Below are 22,574 nucleotides of genomic sequence, written 5' to 3'. Positions count from 1 at the left end.
TCAGTAGCAGGGTTGGCTGGTACTGTTGCGGTGGGGGGGAGGGGGGGGGGGTCGTGGTGGTGGTGGGGGGCGGGGCGTACCGATGTCTGCAGATGTCCATGTGAGGGCTGGTTATTGTAAACATGTTTATGGGTGGGAGGATGTGCAATGTTGTAGGTCCTTTTGTGAGTGAGGTTAGGTTCAGTCCAAAAACACATGCCAGATTGAATGGATTCACTTTATTAAAAATACTCTCCTGGGACACCACGTTAAGGAAGCATATCAGGTATACTGGGAGATCTGGGCGCCTGTGCAATGGCACCCCTAGAATTTAGCAACCGGCTTCCCCATTGAGCTGGGTGTTCCCCCCACCTCTCTCCCCCACTCCCCATCATCCCCCGAGCAAATTATTATCAAATGGAGAGTGCTGCAGTGCAGAGAAATCTGGGTGTCCTCATGCATCAATTGCAGGAAACTAGTCGGGTACAGCGGGTAATAAGAAAGGCAAATGGAATTGTGGCACTTATTGCTAAAGGAATAGAACATAAAAGTAGTGAAGTTTTGCTGCTACTGTACAAGGCAATAATGAGATGGCACTTAGTAGATTGTGCAGAGCTTTTGTTCCCTTACTTGAGGAGGGATGTAGTTGCACTGGAGACAGTTCAGAAGAGTTCACTTGATTGATTCCAGAGATGAGGGGTTTGTCTTATGAAGAGAGGTTGAACAGTTTAAGCCTACACTCCCTGGAGTTTAGAAGAATGAGAGGAGATCAAATTGAATTGTACAAGATGATAAGGGGGATTGACAAAGGAGATGTGGAGAGGATGTTTCCTCTGGTAGAGCAATCTAGAACAATAGTCAGAGTTTTAGGATAGTGGATAGGAGATTTCCAACAGAGATAAGGAGAAATTACTTCTCTCAATGCTTCAGGAGTCTATCGAATTCACTACATCAGAGCACAGTGGATGCTGAGACTTTGAGTAAATTTAAGGAGGAGATAGAATATTTTTAATTGGTAAGGGTTTGAATGGTCAAGGTGAATGGGCAGGAAACTGGAGTTGAAGGCAGAGACAAGATCGGCCATGGTTGTATTAAAGGGGTTGAATTGCCTACTCCTGCTCTCAGTTCTTATGATTCTTACTGCAGCTGTATAGGGCCTTGCTGAGACCACACCTGGGGTGTTGAGTGCAATTTTGGTCTCTTTATCTAAGAAGATTCACCAGATTGATTCCTGGGATGGCAGGAATGTTGTATGAAGAGAGATTGTGTCGACTGGGCCAGCATTCACTGGAATTTAGAAGAATGAGAGGGGATCTAATTGAAACATATAAGATTTTGAGAGTGTCGCACAGTGATTAGCACTGCTACCTCACAGTACTAAGGACCCAGGCTTGATTACAACCTTGGGTGACTGTTTGGAGGTTGCACATTCTCCCTGTGTCTGCATGGATTTCTTCCGGGTGCTCTAGTTTCCTCCCACAATCCAAAGATGTGCAAGTTAGATGGATTGGCCATGCTAAATTGCCCCTTAATGCCCAAAGATGTGCAGGTTAGTTGAATTAGCCATGATAAAATATGTGGGGTTATGGGGATGGGGAGGGGAATGAGGGTCTGGGTAAGATGCTCTTTTGGCGAGTTGATGGGTCAAATGGCCCCCTTCTGCACTGTAAGGATTTTATGGGTTCTCTGATTGGATAGACTAGATGCAGAAATGTTGTTTCCTCTGGCTGGGAGGTGGGGTCACAGTCTCAGGATATGGAGCAGACCATTTAGGATTGAAATGAAGAGGAACCTCTTCACTCACAGGGTGGTGAACCTGTGGAATTCTCTATGACAAAAACCCGTGGAGGCCAAAATATTGAACATAGTTAAGACGGAAGTAGGTAAATTTGGATTCATAGAATCCATTGAGTCTGCACCAACTCTCTGACCCTCTCCCCCACCCTATCTCTGTAACTCCACAAATTCACCATGGTGGATCTATCTAACCTACACATCTTGGGCCACTAAGGGGCAATCTATCACAGCCAATTAACCTAACCTGCACATCTTTCACTTGTGAGGAAAACCAGAGCACCCAAAGGAAACCCATAAAAGACATCAAAGGGTATGTGTGGGGAGAATGTGGGAGCTTTGACGGTCAGCCATCATCATATTGAATGGCGGAGCAGGCTCAAAGGGCTGAATGGCCTACTTCTATTTTCTATGTACACGTAATAGTAATTTTAAATCTGAAATTAAGAACATAAGAACATAAGAACATAAGAAATAGGAGCAGGAGTAGGCCATCTGGCCCTTCGAGCCTGCCCCGCCATTCAATAAGATCATGGCTGATCTGTCGTGGCTCAGTTCCACTTTCCCGCCCTCTCCCCATAACCCTTAATCCCCTCTCTTATCAAAAACCCATCAACCCGCTTCTTAAAAATATTTAGCGAGGCAGCCTCCACCACTTCAACGGGCAGAGAATTCCAGAGATTCACCACCCTTTGAGTGAAGAAGTTCCTCCTCAACTCCGTTCTGAACCGCCCCCCCTTTATCTTGAGGCTGTGCCCCCTAGTCCTACTGTCTTTTTTGAGCGGGAAGAGTCTTTCCACCTCTATCCTATCCATCCCATTCATCATCTTATACGTCTCAATGAGATCTCCCCTCATTCTTCTAAACTCTAACGAGTACAAGCCTAGTTTATTCAGCCTCTCCTCATAGCTCAACCCCCTCAACTCCGGTATCAGCCTAGTAAACCTCCTCTGCACTCCCTCCAAGGCCAAAATATCCTTGCGCAGGTGCGGCGCCCAAAACTGCACACAGTACTCCAGCTGCGGCCTCACCAGTGCCCTATACAGCTGCAGCAAGACCTCCCTACTTTTATATTCAATCCCCCTCGCTATGAAGGCCAGCATCCCATTCGCCTTCCTGACCACCTGCTGCACCTGCAGGCTGGGTTTTTGCGACTCATGCACAAGGACCCCGAGGTCCCTCTGCACCGTCGCCTGCTGCAGTTTTTCGCCACGTAAGTAATAGTCCTTCCTACCATTCTTCCTACCAAAGTGGACCACCTCACACTTGCCAACATTAAATTCCATTTGCCATTTCCTGGCCCATTCGCCCAGCCTATCTAGATTTTGTTAGCCAAGGAGTTAAAAAACATGGGGCAATGGTAGGTATATATGGACTAGATCTAAGATCAGTCATAACCTCACTGAATGACTGAACAGGCTCAAGGATTTCATGGATGGCATAGTGGCACAGTGATTAGCACTGCTGCCTCACAGTACCTGGGTTCAATTCCAGCTTTGGGTCACCGTTTGTGACAAGTTTGCACGTTTTCCCATGTCTGCGTGGGTTTCCTCCAGGTGCTCCGGTTTCCTCCCACAGTCCAAAGGTTGATTGATCATGCTACATTGTCCCTTAGCATCAGGGGATTAGCAAGGTAAATATGCGGGGTTACGCAGATAGGGCCTGGCTGGGATTGTTGTCAGTGCAGACTCGATGGGCCAAATAGCCTCTTTCTGCACAGCCAGGAGTCTATGATTCATGGTTTACTGCCAATCTCATGTACCCATCTTGCCTGACTGGCCTGCAGTCAAACTTTGTGAGACCAGAAGCCCAAAAGCACATTGTAAATGCAAGTCCTTGTTGGTTTCGACCTGAAGAGTGACCAATTAACTGAAGCACTTTGGACCATATCTCCGCACGGTGTCAATTGGCAAATGTGAGCCTTACTCCGCAACCTTTAACAAAAAGCCGTGTAAAGGTGCAAGTCGTTATCATTGATCTCGCACGGTTATCAATAGTTTCAAACCTTTTGACAGGCAACCTTCATTCAGACTTATACCACCCTCTTCCAAGACAGTGTGCTTTACCTGTTTCTGCTGCAGTACTGGGAAGGCAAAAAAAATTGTCAGAAATGTTCATTCAAGAATCTGGAGCAAAGTTGCAGATCCCAATTTTTTTTTCCCCTTGACCGATTTTGCCCACCACCAAAGGGGAAAAAAATGATAGTTTGTGTATTAATAGTGATTAGAAGAGGTTTAATGTTCCCAATGGTTAGATGCAATGGCGTGCGTGTGTGTGTGTGTGTATGCTAGGGTGGGGGGTTATAAAGTAAAAGGGGCTGTTAGTAATGTGATCGCTTGTTTGCGTAACAATCACTTTAAACCGGGGGCCGCGACAAAGTGTCTAGACGCACACGTGATGGACCGCGCCAATGCGCAGCCAAAGCTGGAGCTTGTAAATTTCTAGCCTTGTGTCAGCTACAGCCAGAAGTCCGGAGCACTCAGGAAATCCACAGGCAGAGCAGCAAACGGCCACAACTTTCTTGGTGTTTTTTTTTGTGTATTTCCCCTTATCTCACTCTCTCCATTATAAATTCAGCATTTTGTAAAAAAGAGACAGCAAGGAAAGTGGCAAAGAGAGACAAGACAAGCCGACGCACGTACAAAAAAAACCAAGCTACAGAGAAAGCAAAAAGAAAGCAGAGATTAGAGACACTGCATGTCTAGCTGTAACCGCCGAAAGGAAGAGAAAGCGAAGGAAGAAAAGCGATCTCCGCAATCGTCAGAACAGCCTTGCCCGCCGGATTAAGGGTTTGGATTAAACCCCCTTCAAAAAAAAAGCCAAAGGAAGAAACAAGAAGCGAACGCTTGGGTTACACTTTAATGGATACATATTCCTGGCTACATTTTTCCTACTTTATACCGGTGGGTTACAATGCATGATTGTATCTGTGGGAAGCTCTGACCCATCCCCCTGTATTTAATTGCAGAATTGTTCAAACCAATTTACCGGATCCTTTATTTTTTAACCTCCTTTTGAAAAAAAATACAAGGGGGTGGCGTATGCTACAGATTTGTGCGGCTGTTACTGTGTTGTTGCCATCGAGAAGAGGCTGGATTCATGTTTTGCGGGTATGTTTTTGCTGTACCTGGCTGGGTTTTAGCAAATTTCTTTCTGGCCGATCTTCGTCTCGCATGTTCAGGACGAAACGATCGGGTCTGGTCCGGCGACTTTGGCGAAGCCGTGCGTTGGGAGAGGCGGACGGCCAGACGGATAAGGAGGGCGATGCAAACCGAGGAGGAGGCGGAGGGGGAGGCAGCAGCAGCAGCGGCGGTGGAGGAGGAGGAGGGGGAGGCAGCAGTGGCAGCAACGGAGGAGGGGGATGCTGCGGGGGGAAAGCATCCAAATACACCGCCTCGGACCCCGAATTGAAAAGCCTGACCCACTCGCTGCTGAAGAAGCTGAAAGAGAAACAGTTGGAATTATTGTTGCAATCGGTGGAGAGTAAAGGGGGAGCCCGCACCGGCTGCCTCCTCCTACCCAAAATGATCGAGCCCAAACTGAGCAAACAAACTTACTCCTTGCCGGTACTGATCTGCAAAGTCTTCCGTTGGGCTGACCTGAGAAACTCTTCGGAATTAAAAAGACTTTATTGCTGTGAATCCTACGGGACGAATAATCCGGATTCCGTCTGTTGTAACCCTCACCACCTTAGCAGACTCTGTGAACTCGGTAAGATCACTTGAAAATATTTTAATATTTTTTAAATGGGGCAGGTTACATTTTTTTTAAAAAAACATGTATTTTGTCTTTGCAAAATCTAGCTGTAAGATTTTCCCTTCTGAGTGTGCTGGCCACCTGGGCCATCTCCAATGGAATAGGGATCACCTACATTTAAGTTCACCAGGCGTTACACTAATGGTTACTTTTTAAAATAATAAAAAACCGAGACGTGTTTAACTTTGCTTCTGCCAACTTTAACCTGGTGTCACTCTTACTACGTCCCGAAGGGTGTCCCCTGCAAGATCAGGATTTGCTTTGTGAATCTTACCCTTTACAATGCACTCATTCAAGTCAATTTTGTCTGGGAGTTTATACTGTCATTTCATCGACTGATCGCTTTTTATTTCAAAAAGTGGTTATGGTGCAACGTTCACATTGCGCTTAATCGAATTTGATCCCGGATTAGTATTAATTCCGGGCGATCCGGTTTAAAAACATAATTTTATCCCATGGTGGCTCAGGGACAGTTACAGTTTAAAAAAAATTTATGTCACATCGCTCTTTACCCTTTAAAGTGCTCATCTAGCCACAATATTATTGGCAACATTTTGCCCATTACAATATAAATATGATGCCATTTCAAATAAAATATATTAAGCCAGATACATTTTGAGTTCAGACTGATCTGAATTGAAATTGTGTGGGGGGGGGGGGGGGGGGGCGAACTACAATTTATTTTTAAAATTTTAATTTTGTCTAAATGCTTCTGGGAATTGTCTGAACATCAAAAGTTATTGTTTTAAATTAACATTCTTTCGAGAAGGAAGGAGAAGGGAAGCTATTTTAAAACAGCCTATAAATCCTGTCAAATGTATCAATCAAAAGTAACTTAAAAGTTTGTTCCTTTTAAAAAAAAAGTTGTCTAGAAGACTTGTCGCCGAGGTAAATGGGTGATTTTCCAGTTAGATGGCGCGGTCAGATCTTCAGCCAGACTGATTTCAGTGGTAATTTCCAGAGCAGAAGTGGTTTACGTGAGCCAAGGAGGGGCGATTAGACACACAAGTTGCATATCAGTGAGGCTGGCGCCAGGCTGACTCTTTTGTTTATGTGACTGTTAACTATCAAGGCAATCGCCGCCTCTGCTGTTCTGCCTCCAGCCCCCAGAGCTAAGACAAACAGTTTACGAAAGAATGCCGGCTCTCCTGCCAGTGTTATCATAAGTTTATATCTCTCTTTCTCATGGCTTTGCCTTTTTTTCTCATTTTTATGTCTCCAGAGTCACCCCCGCCTCCCTATTCTAGATTTCCAATGGACTCATTCAAACAACCTGGTAAGTATTGCCTTATTAATGACTTTAAAATGCAGTTTGTGTATGTGTGTATGCATTTTTAATTAAAAAGACTTTCTCATAGCCGCCAGCCACTTAAAAGTTACACCAAGTTATAACAGTTTTTTAAAAAAAATTTGCTTTATTGCTTTTTTTTTGAAGATTGTTTTCAATGAGTTCAAACTGGGGAGGGGGAAGGGGGTAGATGTTTATAGAAACTTCTATCAGGAAGGAGAATGGTTTGGGGCACAGCTAGAGAGAGTTGGTCCTCCCAGAGGGATTGTTGGTTGGGGAAATTTGGACCAGTTTGAGTTCCTGTAGAGTTAAACCAGTGTTTAACTGTTTACGTTCATACTGTACAAGAAAATAATAAATACACTATATACAGCTCAGGACAAGACGTAACATGCATGCTTCCCACATATATCTCTGAAATATCTGTATATCTAAACATATGGAAATTTTGATGCATGAAGTTTGTGAGAGACATAGTGGAGCCAGTGAAAAAAAAGTTACCGCCATATTTTTGGGTTTGGTCCCACTGCTGTTTGCTTGCCACATTTCAGAACCTCACCCATATATGATTTTTTTTCTTCTGCAAACGTAGGCATTGATGATTATTAGTCAATTTGATGGGGAGAGGGCTGTGACAGACTTAACTTGCTCTTGCCCTCCTTCACCCACTCTTACCAACAGAAGTCATTGGGATTGTGGTTTGAAGTAAAGGCAAATAAGTGCCTTTCCCAGCCTCAGGACATCCCAAAGCCAGTGATCTAATGTAGGAAATGTGATGGCCAAATGTGATTGCACACTGCAAACCCACAACCGTTACCACCTAGAAGGGCAAGGGCAGCAGGCAGATGGGAACACTGCCACCTGTTGGGTCCCCTCCAAGCCTCACGCCTTCGTGACTCTGAAATATACTGCCGTTACTTCTGTAAAGGGTCAAAACCCTGGAAAACCCCCTCCCAACGGCACTCTGGGTGCATCTAACTGCATGGATGCAGCAGTTCAAGAAGGCAACTCACTACCACATTCCCAAGGGCAGTTAGGGATGGGCAATAAATGCTGGCCTAGCCAGCAAAGATCTCATCCCTTGAACAAAAAAAACTAAGCTCCCATAAATGACCATATAATAATAACCAAATCATTTGGATCAGTCAGTGATTGATTGATTGAGATGGGACCATGGCTGGTTCCCCCACTCTAGCTCATGATTGCTGAGGCCAGTTGCATTGTCTTGACTATGGTATTACTGTTATCAGTGGATTGAAGCTACTTCTGTATGGTTTAATATGGCACACAGGGCAATGCATTTTATTTCCTGCCAATTCACAAATACCTTGCTGAAGTTAAGTACAGCTGAGGTGATCTGGCTGGTGCGTGACCCAGCTGGGAGTCACCAGTGACTAAAAATAGGGTAATCAGATGTGCGTTAGTCTTCAGCAGTAACATTTCTACATGTGCTGAGGCTCAGACAAATGTCTATGTAGTGTGTAAAGGTGCTTGGTGGACTGTTACGGATATAAGTCGGATATTGTTATCCCAAAGGGCACATTCTTCTTTATGACCCCCCCCCAGTGGTAGTTGAACTATCCTTTCGGAGGAATGCACGAATACCTCTTTGGGAAAGACTGTATTACTCGCCATTCGTATTTGTCTGTCTATCTGTGTATAAGTGAAATTGGACACTTCTTCCATCATCTCTTCATTACTATAACGTAAGAGGCATCTATTTCATAGGCTTCCACGTTAAGAGGAGCACTGCCCTCAGTAAAGTTCCTCTGCATGAGTTTCTGGTGCCCGAGTTCTGGTTCAGTAGGGTGCAGTGATGTTTTTGTGAGTTTTGTTGTCATACAGCATTGAGTAGAGCACAAGCGATGTCAGCTCATTAAGTATGATATGGAAATTATGTGGATGTATAGTGTCTCCCGCTTACAGACTGCTGTCTTTATTAAGCAGGAAAGTAGGCTGTGGATGGGGTGAGCTGAGATGTCTATCTGTAGAAATAGCTCAATAATTATTTTAGACACACATTGTTTTGAAGTTGTCAAGTGGTGGAATTCTCAGCTCTGCGTCAGACTTTATGGTTTTAATTCCACTCCAGAGACATGAACACAGACGGGCACGCTTTGGTGCAGTACCGAGGGAATGCTGCACTGTTGGATGTACCATCTTTAGATGAGGCATCAAACCATAGCACTGTTCTAAAGAGAAAGGGAGTTCTTGGAGTTGTGGCCATGATTTGAACTTCTATTGAAACAGATTATCTGGACTTCATTTCATTGCTGTTTTCCTTCTGGGATCTTGCTGTGTGTAAAATGGCTGTCAGTTTCAATGTGGTGCAGTGATGTTCTTGTGAGTTCTGTTGTCATACAGTAGTGATTGTGCTTTATTATAGAGTAATTGCGAAAGGTGAAATGTTGTATATAAATGCAAGTATTTATATAGCACATTGAAATGTGATTCCTTTTTCAGTGAAATGCAGCTGCAGGCCTATGTAGTACTTTTATTTTACTTTACACCCATCTTCTGAGGGCTCTTGATGCTCCTGTAAAATTCCATGGGAACTGACCACTTGTTTGAACCAATCTTAACTTTCCCATTTTCTTCTCTCCATCGCCCTTCCTGACCCCCAAGCAAACCTTTGCAATAGTTATTAGTATCCTGAGGAATCCTGCATCCAGAAAATCATGCCAGCTGCAAATGTGATGGACCAATCTCCAAATCCAAGCTCCCGTCACATAGAGCGCTGTACATTGCAATATTTACCCACACAGTTTTATTTTCTGAAGTGCGATGAGGATCTGTGACTCCAAGCAGATATTTATTCGTGGACTGCAGGGTGTCTGTAGCAGTAATTCACCCTATGAATTGTGAAGAAAGGACAGGTCAGAATGTATTTCTGCGTGAGAAGACTAAACAATCCACAGGATCTAAGGAAGAGAAAATAAATCAGAAAAACCCTGAAATTGAATTTACTTTTCTTAGTGATCTAGCAGGATTTTAATCTCTTACCATACTCCTCTCTCAGGGCTCGAGGGGGGAACACCTCAACAGGCAGGTAGGACTTTGATAATAAAACATGAGCCTGGATAGTGTTGTTGAGCTAATTTGACTTTAGGGGCACTGACATGAGGCTGTCTCACCCAATGGCCATGCAGGTATTTCCAGCAGGTATCTTGGCTAATTCCTTTTGTCTCTTAACCCAAGTTCGAGAGACCAAGTCTTGGCATCTCTATTTCATCCTTGTCTGAGGGATCCAAGGCAAGTAAAGTTCAGATACTGATCAGCCATTGTCTTTTTGGAGGGGCTGAATGGCCTACTCTTGCCTGTTCATAAACATGGTCCATTAGCTTTGATTGAACGTGTGTTTCACTGACTGAGGCATGTAGATGCTTATTGAGCTGAGGGGGAACTGGCAGGAATATTCTTACTGATGGGTACAGCTGTGGTGCGCTGATGTGTAGGAAGCAAAGAAATATTGTAAAATCAAGCATGTTTTTTTGATTCGAGTGTGCCCTATTCATTCCCTCTACGGAGTGTTTTTGATTCCAAGTAGTCTGATTTCTACCCAGAGGGAATAAAAAAACAACTGAGAAATTTGGCAATTAGTAACAAAGTATAAATATATTAACAAATTAAGTTGAGCTCATCAGCCCAATTTGGTGGCCTGCACTCGTTGCAGATTCTGCCATGGGGCAAGGGAGTGCCTGAGGCAGCAGCTTAAATGGAGTAGACTTGTCTGAAATATTTTGGGCCCTCAAGTAAATTAGATGTACAGCGACTTCAGCACCTGATGTATCCCATTAGTTGAGTGGAACAACTTCCTGTTCAGTGTTGACATAAAGGTTAACGTTATGTATGTAAACAGAAAGCCACAATCTGAAGCTGCATTTAGGGAAGGGAAAGCCCAGCCACTTTCGAGGAAGTCATGCCGATTTTTGGCATTTGGGAACTGCAGAAAAGGGTTTTCCTTTTGGTCTGGAGTGGAAACCAAAAAAAAGAGAATGTACTTTAATTTCTGTATATCTGCTTGTCAGTATTGGTGGGAATTGATCGCAATTTGGGCACTTCAGTGTCATGAAACAAGTTTTTTTTGAAGAATTCTAAACATTGGAACAGTAAAACACAAGAGCTGAATCAAATTGAAGCAGAAAGATCTATCTTTTCCACTGGCACAAATGGAAGTTAAAGGATGCTCCCACTGATGTCACTGCCCTGGCTGGGGGTTTCCTGCTTTTAGACAGTTCCCTCATGAGTGCAATTCTTGGTGGAGAACAGGGCCAGGCATTGCTATTCTGACCCCCTCCCATGGCAAAGAAAACAGCAACTTCCCATCCATTGACTCTGTCTACACTTCCCACTGCCTTGGCAAAGCAGCCAGCATAATTAAGGACGCCACGCACCTCAGGCATTCTCTCTTTCACCACCTTCTGTTGGGAAAAAGATAAAGCCTGACCAACCAGCTCATCTTCCTTGCTGCTGTCAGACTTTTGAATGGATCTACTTGCATTAAGTTGATCTTTCCCTACACTCTAGCTGTGACTAACACTACATTCTGCTTACTGTCCTTTTCTTCTCTAATGTACAGTATGCTGTGTCTGTATAGTGTGCAAGAAACAATACCTGACACTGTGTATGCTAATACACATGAAAATAAGAAGTCCGATCGAATCAGAGTCAATCTCTGGGTGCCTGGGCTTGGGGAGCATAGCAACAGGTTTCTGGTTCCACAATGCTGAAGTAAGGTGGCACGGCAGGTATAACAGCTTGTAGGGAGTGCACTCCCGTGGCCTCGGGATTAACTCCAAACATATGAAAATGTCAGGTGGGAAAAGATTGGTGGTCTGTTGAGCCTATCCCATTCAGTGTTGTTGTAATTCAGCATTTTGACCTCCTCTCTACAGCAGCTATGTAAGCTCCTGGGAGACAATATATATATATAAAATAAACCTGAGGCCAATTCAGGGGAGAAAACAAAATCTCCTCTGAACACCAACAGTGGGAAGTTTTTATCCCTAGCAGAGCTGGCCCAAATTGTTCGGGTAATGTTTGAAAAAAAAACAAGTAGTTCTTTGAAGTCTCTACCTATGTAGAGTTTAGTAATGGCCCCATGTTAGTTATGAGATATCCCTGACTGTTAAATATCAGGGGCTGGCTTTGAAAAGTTTCTTGTGATATGAGCTGGGTGGAATTTGGAGCCGGTACAGCGTAAGACTGATGTGGGTTAAAGGTAGTTTTTGTGTAGATCTGCTGACGCTCTTTCGTCCGCAGTCCGGACAGACTCTCTGCACCGTTTCAATGTTATATTCTGAAGTGACAGACGTGAGAGACATTTGGAGACGTGCTGTAATTGTGCTCAAAGTCTTATCAGGGGCTGGTCTTTGCAAAGCCTCTAGGTTTGAGTGTGTCGCCGAGTATTTGAGGTATTTCTGTGCGGCTGGCTGGGAAATAGAGATAGCTTGGAAAGAAGCCAAAGAAAATGGGCCCACATCACTCCCTCACTGTCCAGCTCTTAATGTGGAACTGTGGCATGAAAACAAGGCTGAAGCTTTTTAGGAGATGGCTTTCATCAGCTCAGTCAGAAATGGCTGCAGGGAAAGGAAAACTAAGGTTAACCCTTTGAGGGCTGGATGGATTTCTCTGCCTTTTCACCAGATTGGCGTTACATCTACTCATTAACAGCTGCCATTGTAACCCTGACTTTGTGTGCTTTAGGGTGGGATTTTCAATGCTTGCTGGTGCAAGAGACATGAAGAGTTTGTACTTGGACAGGAGGGGCTTGCCCCCTGCCCCTTTCCTGCCTCTGCACAAGTTAAACTCTGGGCAGTGAAGCTCATTGTTAACCTTCCTGTCATGCTGCTAATTGAGGTCCTGAAGTGGCCTATCAATGACCACTCCAGAGCTTCATCATGCTGCTGCTGGTATTAACCCAGCTGTAGACCTGTTGCCATGTGGTGTGCACAGCAGCTACTTCCCTGTGGCCAGCTTCTCCTCTCTCTCTTGATGAGGGCAGGGTGTCCCTTGATCAAAGGTGCAGTTCCTATGGCCTAGGTTGCTGTGTGATCCTGGGACTCCAGTACCTGTCCTTACGGCAACAGCCATACCCTCCCCTGGGTGGCACCACCGCCCTCCTTGGGGTCTTCCTTCCAGGGGAAGGTCTTCTGCTGGCCTCGCCATTGCCTGATTAGCTTGTGATTTGATGAGCTTTCTGGAACAAAGGCAATGCGGAAGTCTCTGCTTTCCAGCCAGCGGGCGAGAACCCTGATGTCTCAATACTCCTAAGCTCTGTTCCACCTCTTCCATTCCCCCATCCGCCCCCATATTTCTACTGTGTGATTGCTGTATAGCCTCTGTGAATTCCTGACTAACCTGAATCAGGCAGTGAGTCAGAAGGATGGAGCAATAAATTGGCAGTCAAGACTCCCCCAGAGGATATCAATTATGGATGAGTTTACAGGCCGTGCCGAGGCATGAATTGAGGAAGACTGGGCCTGAAAATACCAATGCTAACTGGTGTGCCAGTTTCCCGACCCCAGTTCGAGGCTTGATGTCCCTGAGGGAATAGCCGATTTATCCTCATTAAGAAATTTGTCGCTTGCCTGAGATGTGGTGATCCTCAGGTTTTAAGTAATAAATAAAGTTTAAAGTGTTACTTTAACACAGGCTTACATTAACACCACAATGAAGTTACTGTGAAAGTGCCCTGGTCATCGCACTCTGGTGCCTGGTCGTGTATGTACTGAGGGAGAATTTAGCATGGTCAGTGCACCTAAACAGCACGTCTTTTGGATTGTGGGAGGAAACCGGAGCACCCAGAGGAAACCCACACAGACACGGGGAGGACTTGCAGACTGCACACAGTGACCCAAGCGGGGTATTGAATCCAGGTTCCTGGTGTGATGTAGGCAACAGTTCTAACCACTGTGCTGTCCAGGTTAAATCACCATCTGTCAACTCTCTCTGTCACAGGGGAGGGCAGCCTATAATCATCCAGGACTATGATGACTTTACCCTTTACTCTTGGTTAGTGCAGCCTGCCTCTTCTCTCAAGCCTCAGATTGGTCTCCTACTGCCCTTAATCAGACAGGAGGGAAACCCATCACTGTGCCAAGTAAGGGTGACATCTGAGAAAATCCCCAAGAACGACTTCCACCCCAGTGTGGTTTCTGGAGACTGTGTTTACCCAAGTCCAACACCGGCATCTCCACCGGTCCCCACATTACAGGAAGGATGTGGAGGCTTTGGAGAGGGTGCAGAGGAGGTTTACCAGGATGTTGCCTGGTATGGAGGGGAGGTCCTATGAGGAGAGACTGAGGGATTTGGGGTTGTTTTCGCTAGAAAGAAGGCGGCTAAGAGGGGATCTTATTGAAACGTATAAGATGATTAGAGGTTTAGATAGGGTGGATAGTGATAGCCTTTTTCCTCGGATGGAGAAAGCTAGCATGAGGGGGCATGGCTTTAAATTAAGGGGGGGGGGTAGTTATAGGACGGATGTCAGGGGTAAGTTCTTTACCCAGAGGGTGGTGAGGGATTGGAATGCCCTGCCTGCTGCGGTTGTAAATGCGCCTAGTTTGGGGGCGTTTAAGAGATCCGTGGATAGGTTTATGGATGAAAAGGGATTGGTTTAGGTTAGTGGGTCGTTGTTTTTTAACTGGTAGGCGCAACATCGTGGGCCGAAGGGCCTGTTCTGCGCTGTTATGTTCTATGTTCTATAATGGCACCCTGGGAGACGATCTCCCTTATGCTGGCATCCGGTTTGTGAATGGGAGGAGTGACTGGATTGTGAACGCAATCACAGTAATTAGATAGCTGAAGGGAGAAGTGTGACTTAAGTTATGGATATGGTTATTTGGAGTTCTCTTCCCCAACCAACTGTCTGTGTGGAGTTTGCATGTTCTCCGCGTGTCTGCATGGGTTTCCTCCAAAGATGTGCAGGTTAGTTTGGCCATGCTAAAATTGCCCCTTTTAGTGTCCTGAGATGTGTAGGTTAGAGGGATTAACGGGTAAATATGTAGGGATATGGGAGTAGGGCCTGGGTGGGATTGTGGTGAGTGCAGACTCGATGGGCCAAATGGCCTGTTTCTGCACTGTAGGGTTCTTTGATTCTCTAACAACTCTGCCTTGTGTGCCTGTGGTTCCGTAGATGCTGGTGGCCATCCGGTATCTTGTTGAAATGACCTTTTATACAAGAGTCTAGTCAGCAAGGCAGTGGGGGGGTAGGGCCAGGGCAGTGTAGGGAGTGTATAATTAGCTGTGATGTCCAGACTGGATGATTGAAACGATACCAGAAGGAAAATGTGCTGAAATATTTTTAAGGTGTGTGTTTTTTTTTCCTTTTTGCTTCCAGCCGATTCACCAGACTCTGTGCCTCCCTCGACTGAAACTGGGGGAACTCATTATATGGCCCCTGGGGGGCTTTCAGGTAAGAGACAATTGTGAGGCATTCGCAACTGGTTAATGGTAATTCCTCCTGAGCACTGAAATGGGATGTTCACTATTTTTTTCTTTCTGGAGGGTTATGGGTGGAACCGAATCCACATGGCGCATGTCATTTCCGCCTGTACGCCGCCAGCTGCTGTGGTCGGGATGTCAGGCTAATTTTAAAGGCTAGACTGCAGCCAAGTGGAGCACAAGTTGATTGTGTGGCAGGGTGACCAGTGAGAGGCCAAACTGGGTGGATTGCAGTGCAGTTTGAGGAGAACAAAAGAGCCTCCGGGTCCAGCATGCAGACTCTCCTCATCCCTCCCGTCCCTCACTCCTGCCCTTCCTCCAGATTTGCCTTTACGCCACCAGCAGCCCAGTTCCACAAACGTTCCTTTGCTCTGCTCCCGCTTTCCTCGATAGTCAACAATGACTGTCACTTAACCATGATCCACATGGATCACTTCACCTGGTGCCTGCCACCTTTTTAATCGGTTGTAAATCCGATGGCACGAGTTTCCTTTTCACTGCTGACATAATCTTTTGAAGATCTGATTTAATTTGGTGAAGCGGTGATTTAGTGAGAATTCTTGGCATTGTTGGGAAAGCCGCTCCTGCCAGATGAGGCTGAGAGCAAAGCCATCACTGAAACGCTGCCAGCTTTAATCCCTTAGACTTCCACCATGGTCAGAAAGCCAGATTTTAGCCTCTGCCTGATTGAAGTCCCCTCTTGATTCCAGCGCTCAGTTAGTTTCTAGCCATAGTGTGTTTGGGGGTCGGGGAGGTTTGAGAATGTTGGGTGGGGATCTTTTGTCTTTATTGCCTACATTCTGATGGAACAGATTGTCTGCTTGCTTTTCATTACGTTGATAATGGTACCAATTGGTTGAGAATCAGACTTTTTCCGTGATGAGTAGCTGATGTGCTCCACTAGATTAAGCACAAGCAGCAACAATCTCCTACCTCAACCCCCAGTTGATTGAAAGAGTAGTGATAATGAATTGAATCTCATGGGTCAGAATGTGGCTGGATGTCCTGGGTGTGTAGCCTGTCATATTTTTTATTCATTTGTGGGACGTGGGTGTCGCTGACTTGCGAACAGTTATTGCCCATCTGGGTGCACAATGCTGTATGGTGTCGTACATTGAAACTGTAGCTGGTATTCTAGTTATTGTGGTGTTGACACTGCACGGTGTAATTTGGTATTCTAAATGTGCTTAATTGTAAACTTGGGGTGAGGTTTGTGCTCTTTGCAGAAGTTTATAGGTTTGGCCGAGTTTGAACTGTAATAGGAGTTTGGGAGAGTGAAGCTGATGCTGGGGGGGGGGATTCCCATTACATGGGTTTGAACTGGTACAGGAATATTGTGAAACTTGGAGCTGGATTTCTCTGTGTGCAATACACTTCGTCAGTGGAAGCTAAATCCCTGGGATTTTAAAGGGGCATTGTGTCCTTAGTGAAATGTTTCTTTATTTTCATATTCCAGTGTTTGCAATCACGTGCTGAATTTTAATTGTGGGTGAGGGGGGGGGGGGTGGTGGGGGGAGATCCAACCGTTGTCCTATTCATACATGATGTTAATAATGGATCAACATAGTCAGTTGTGTGTCTGTTTTAGTTAGGGCCTCACTCAAGTGTGTTTGACTATTTGCTGCTTTGTGGGAAATTGTACCAAATGAATTACTTGAGAATAGGAAGTAAATTAGGCTATAAATGCGAATCTGCATTGAGCCCTTTGCTTTCTCTCTCTCTCTCTCTCTCTCTGATATAAAATGTATGAGTTGATATTTCAGTGACTAACATTCTGGTCAGGATCCAACAAGTTAATTTTAGACTCTGGTGCTACATTGTAGGAAGTTGTTGGAACTCGGAGTTCCAATCAGCCCCACTTGCCGCTGTTAACCTGCGCAGAACAGTTTTGATATGGGGAGCTGTGCCGTTAGCTGGAGTTTGTTTTAAGCGCGCCGATTGCGTATGCAGAATTTTCTGTGTTCTGTTTTGAGGCATGCTTTGTGGAATAGTGTGTTGGGTAGTGATCGTTGTGAGCTGTGAGCATTAAAGTGATCTGTCAGTGGCAGTGGAAGCAATTTGAGCTAATTAATTAAGAGTGGCTCAGAATTCACCATATAGTTTCCAACCTAATGAAGTAAACTGAGGGACAAATGATAAAAGGAACAGATCCTTAAAGGGATACTACCTGCAATAAAATCACAAATGAAACTTAAAACATCAAACTTAAATATGATTTAAAGGAGTCATTTAGACACCTCAGTCCCTACAGTGCCCATGGAAGGCCTTGACGGTGCCAGTGGATGCTGCACATGCTCCCTCTCTAGGGACACATGGCCATGAATGCAGCCGTGGTAGATGGGCAGACATTTGGGTCAGATGACCCCCTCAGTCGCTCTCTGCTTGGGCCTGTTGCTGGTGAGTTTGGCCATACCGAGGAGCAGGTTCACAAGAAGTTCATTTCCTCTCTCTCTCTCTCTCTCTCTTTCCCCCCCCGCCCCAAACAGGGTTATGGGGCTGATGTGCAAACAAAACTGTCACTGAGTTTTTTTAAATAACTGAAAAGGGAGTGCAGCCTGAAACACTCTGTGCAAACGTCCATGGATTCTACAAGGCCCCAAAAAAAGTGCAGGCAGAAATGTATCCATTCAAGTCTGGTATGCAATGGATTTGTACCAGTGGTTAAAATGGCCCTGGTGCTGATACGGATAGAGCAAATGACAGAGCGACTTGCTTAATGGTTATTTAGCAGAAAGGGGAATGTGCCTGAGCAAGGAGTTTGAAATTGAGGTGGGAATAACAAAGGGATATGCCAGGAGTCAGAATGAACACTTTTTACTGACATTTTATGTGGGGTCACATACTCTGGTATAAAAAGTAGCATGTCTTGTTAATCCGGTCTTAATCCTGAATCTGTTACACTGAGGCTGAACAGCAGAGTTCTGATTCCAGAAAGGGGAAACATGGGGAGAGGGTTGGACTGTTGGCTTGATACAGCGATGAGTCTTATTATGTAACAAAATACCCCATTGTAATGTAAAGCAATCCACCATGCAAACGGAGGTGCATTGGCTCAGAATGGGTAGTTGAACAGGGTGAATTCCCCTCATGATCAGCTTTTTGCTGTTGTATAAGGAGCTCCTGGCAAGTGGCCATCAAATTAACCGCCATAGAAATGTCTCCCACTCCCCAAAAATCAACAAATTGCTGACGGGTATGAAACCTGAGGAACCCTGGTCTGATTTCCCCTTACAGACTGGGTGTGATACTGGATGAACATGAGGGGGAAATCAGATGATGCCATTGTCAGATTCATTCCTAACCCCAAGCTCCCCAGTCCCCCTCTGCTGAGTGAATAGCGATCACCTGCCCTGTCCTTAACTGCTGCATACAAACACCAGTGTGGAGAAATAAGAGTTTAGCAAGCCTCCATATTTTCTGGTTTACCACCGCCACCGCCATTGTCATAGCCCAAGAAGAGTGACAGTCTCCCCGGCTAGAAATACAAAGACTGCACAAGTTTCAAGATGGAGGGGAATGGCCACTATGTTGTCTCTTGCTTGATATTTTGGTGCCTACCACTGACTTCTGTAGATCGTGGCTGAATACAAGGCCTTACAAACCTTCTCTTGTCTCTGCTCTGGACTGATTTGTCCCATTCAAATCGTAGGTCTCTTCATTTAAATGTTATGCCTGTGGTCTTGGTAGTTAAACTGTGGTTTCCTATCCTTGAAGCATATGGTGATGAGGAGCTTCCCCTGTATATTAAATGAGCCCCTCCCTGGGAAAATGTGTCACAGTTACACCACAATTAGAGAAGAGGGCTCTAAAGCTGACCCTGCTGTGACCTTCACCCGTGCGGCCACAGTGAAGATGCATTTTCTTTTTAGTAGAACTGGTTTGGTAACAGTGGAGAGTTCCAGAATAGTACATGGATTGAAATGGCTGCCAACTCAACCCAACGAGTCTGGCTGAACTTTCACCCGAGGAACCTCTTTAGTGGCAGCCAGGCCACTGTAAGCACTTCATGGTCTTGCATTTGCTCCACAAGGCCGAATGGCCTTTTCAAAGAGTGAGACCACTCACAGTTTGTAGGGATCTTTGCAATTTTGCCTTTACCAACGGATGGATCTCGGTCTGTGCAGGTCAGGAAGGCAAAGTGCCATCGTAAGGAGGAAGAAACTCCAGGGAGTGAACTTGCGCCAGTTCAGTTGACTGAGTAAGGATTTACCTGTTAACATAGGCATGGAGCTGGCAAATGCCTACTAGCTCAGCTTGGGGTGGGGGGGTGGCAGAGAGGAAGTAATGTAAGCATGGCTTTCCAGGAAACCTTGACCCCTAGATGGGGCATGGTCCCCAGGGGTACAAGTAATTTCCAGATATCTTATACAAGTGACTGTTCCTCATGGACAAAACTAGGCAGCCAGTATTCTTCCAGCACAGGTCACTGGAGCATGAATAGAATCAGGAATCTGGCTAAATTTTACCTCCCTTCATCAAGAGACTGAGGTTAATTGTAACATGCCTTCCACCAACTCAACACAGATTGGAGAATTGGTGGAGGGATGGCAATGTTCCTTCAAAGTCGGGGGGAAAAAAGACTTCCATAGCTCAAGGTGCTCCAGTGTGCATTATTGTCAATTCACTTCTTTTGAAAAAAAAGCATGGTCGCTGTGGGAAGCATGGTAGACAATTTGCAAGGTGCCTGATGACCACATACCTATTTAGATTATTCCCCTCCCCCTCATCAAAATAGAGCAGGCAGGGCCCCAGTTTCATTCTTCTCTGGAAGATGACATCTCTGACTGTGCAGCAGTCCCTCAGAGTGTCACTCTCAACTGCTTGGAGTGGGACTTGAACCTGCACACACCCGATTCCGAGGGGAGAGTGGCACCAACTGCAGCAAGGCTGACACTCAATGGCCCTGTCAAGTGTTGTTAGGTTTGGACAGCAGTGGTGAGCGTTATCACTGCTTTATAAAGTGCATCTTTCAGACCTGAAGGTGTATTCAGAGGATGTGAAGTCTGTGCGCGAAAGTGCCCGGGGGGGCAAAGGCTTTCTCTGTACATTAGGCCCAAAAAGTGACGCAGAGAAAGGGAGCTAAAGAAGTCAAGTATTGTTTGTGGAGTTTTGGTGAGAGCTCGACCGCAACGGAAAAGCAATTGCTTTATCCTCCAACTGTCCAGATGAGTTTATTTCTAGAATTGGAGAAAGTTTGAATGTGAGGCTTGGGAATGTATACTTTGTCTGAGCCTGAGGGGTGTGAGATAGAAGGGAAACAGTTGCTCAAGATCCCTGATGGAACAGCCAGAGAAGAGACACCAACATTGAAATAAAGCCTTTTTGAAAGTTTCTGTTACTGATAACATCTCATCTGTCGCATCCACTTGTGGGGAAGAGAGAGAAGGGTGGGACGGGGAGGGAGGGAGGAAATGGCATTTGCTGGAGGAGGAATGTTGCTGATGCTGACCAGGATAACGCAGGAACAAAAAGCAGAGAGTTAGGATTTCATAATGAATCCCATTGGGACCTGCAGATGATTGAACTGGTTTGGGTGTGGACTAGAATTACTTTTTTTTAAAGTAAAGGAACATTAAGCTTTGTGATCCTTTTCCAATTCCTGCAGTTGCTGAAATACCAAGGGTCTTTATAAGTTTGCATGGATCCGCCCATTTTGCTTTCTTTTCCTCCCCAAACCAGTGTCTTGTCTGGGTGAATATTTAAGGATTCTTCATTTTCCGAGCGCCTTGCTGCTCCTGCGTTTGCTAAATGGCAAACTAGCTGTTTGTGGAGTTCTGCACTTACTGGATTAACTTCACTTTGAGTGCGCCAGCGGTGACCACAGGGTGGTGTGGAATTGTACTTTACTTCCCTGCTACTCTTAGCTGGATGCTTTCGATAGCTGAGAACCACCAAAAAAAATGTTTTTAATCAGCTTTGCAGTGTGTTGTCACCGTGGTGAACTGTGTTGAAAAACACTATTGCTGTGTAGTCATCTATTGCAGGAAGTGAGTGGGTGATGTGCTCAATCAATTGCTTCCTGCTTCTCTGCACTTCCCCCCACCCTCATCACCTTGTTCACTTCCTCCCTGAAGGTGTTGAGAGGGAAGGTTTAGTGGCTGCTGTGTGTCCTCCTGTACATTGCCCGAGTGTTTGAGTGTGGACAGGAGATTGTTCCCTGGAAGTGATCATGGCCTGATTCTGACTCGATTCTCATTTTAAACACTGCATGTATTTGTACATCTTCCAGGAGGAAGTGGCGGATAGCAACCAGAAGCGTGGTGACCCCCGTCCCAATCTCCTCCTCAACCTCCCTCAATTCCCAATCCGGATGACGTGGCCAGCTGTCATCTCCTGATTTGCCCTGCAAATAAATTAACTTGGGGCAAAACAAAATTGAAACCTAGGTCTTAACCTGCGTCATTTGACCAAGTATATTTCCCCGCTGAGTATCGTCACTTACTCTATCCCGTGCTTTCCCATTTTTAATTTGTTTCTGTCTCCAGTTCCTTTCTCTTTCACATTTCTATCCACCTGTCTCTCTCGGTGCTGCACTGTACTCAACCCATTCATCATTTGAATATTTCTGCTGGGTTTTGTAACCTCTCTCTAGCATTGACATCAGAGATAAAACTGCAATGGCAGTGCCGGGCCAGAAGCTGATATCCCCTGTGCTTACAGTCACCTCTGCCCTGAAACAACATGAGAGGTGGGCACGGTTAGCACTGCTGCCTCACAGTGCCAGGCACCCGGCTCCAGTTCCAGCATTGGGTCACTGTGTGAAGTTTGTACGTTCTCATCGTGTCTCCGCAGGTTTCTTCTGGGTGCTTTGATTTCTTCCCACAGTCCGAAGATGTGGGTTAGGTTGATTGACCATCATAAATTGCCTCTTAATGTCAGGGGGATTAGCAGGGTAAATCTGTGAGGTTACGGAGACAAGACAGAGTCTGAACAAAGAAAATGACAGCATAGGAACAGGCCCTTCAGTCCTCCAAGCCTGCACCGACCATGCTGCCCAGCTGAACTAAAACCCCCGACCTGGGTGGGACTGTTGTCGGTGCAGACTCAATGGGCCAAATGGCTGCCTCCTGCAGTGTGTAGATTCTATGATTCTAGCAGTCTTTAATAATTAGTGCGATGCCTTTCCATCTGAGCTGAGGGTCACAAGAGATTCCGATCATACTTCATCTTGATTTGATACAAAACTCCATTTGTCTTTGGAAGCTGCTAAGAACACTTCAGCAGCATCAAAGGGATTTACTCAGCTTGTTCTTTTAAAGAAAACAAGAATCTGCACTTTGTAACCCTGTTGAATTATGCTTTGTCTGAAATGTTA

General features: G+C 45.4%; 1 protein-coding gene across 2 annotated transcripts in view; it reads left to right on the top strand.

Moving 5' to 3' along the window:
* Positions 1-4,210: 4,210 nt before the first annotated feature.
* Positions 4,211-22,574, top strand: part of smad7 (SMAD family member 7) — a 39,597-nt gene continuing 21,233 nt past the window's right edge. Inside the window, exons 1-3 of one of the 2 annotated variants that reach the window (XM_080206324.1) lie at positions 4,212-5,484; positions 6,752-6,805; positions 15,156-15,230. In XM_080206324.1, the coding sequence (XP_080062450.1) occupies positions 4,815-5,484; positions 6,752-6,805; positions 15,156-15,230 (799 nt within the window). In that variant the 5' untranslated portion in view covers positions 4,212-4,814. Of the gene's footprint in view, positions 5,485-6,751; positions 6,806-15,155; positions 15,231-22,574 lie in introns of both variants that reach the window. The other variant, XM_080206412.1, reaches the window with a different exon arrangement.

This window comes from Carcharhinus amblyrhynchos, chromosome 1, assembly GCF_965287045.1.
Source record: "Carcharhinus amblyrhynchos chromosome 1, sCarAmb.v2.hapA, whole genome shotgun sequence".
Lineage (NCBI taxonomy): Eukaryota > Metazoa > Chordata > Chondrichthyes > Carcharhiniformes > Carcharhinidae > Carcharhinus > Carcharhinus amblyrhynchos.
This window is presented reverse-complemented; position numbering and strand designations above follow the sequence as displayed.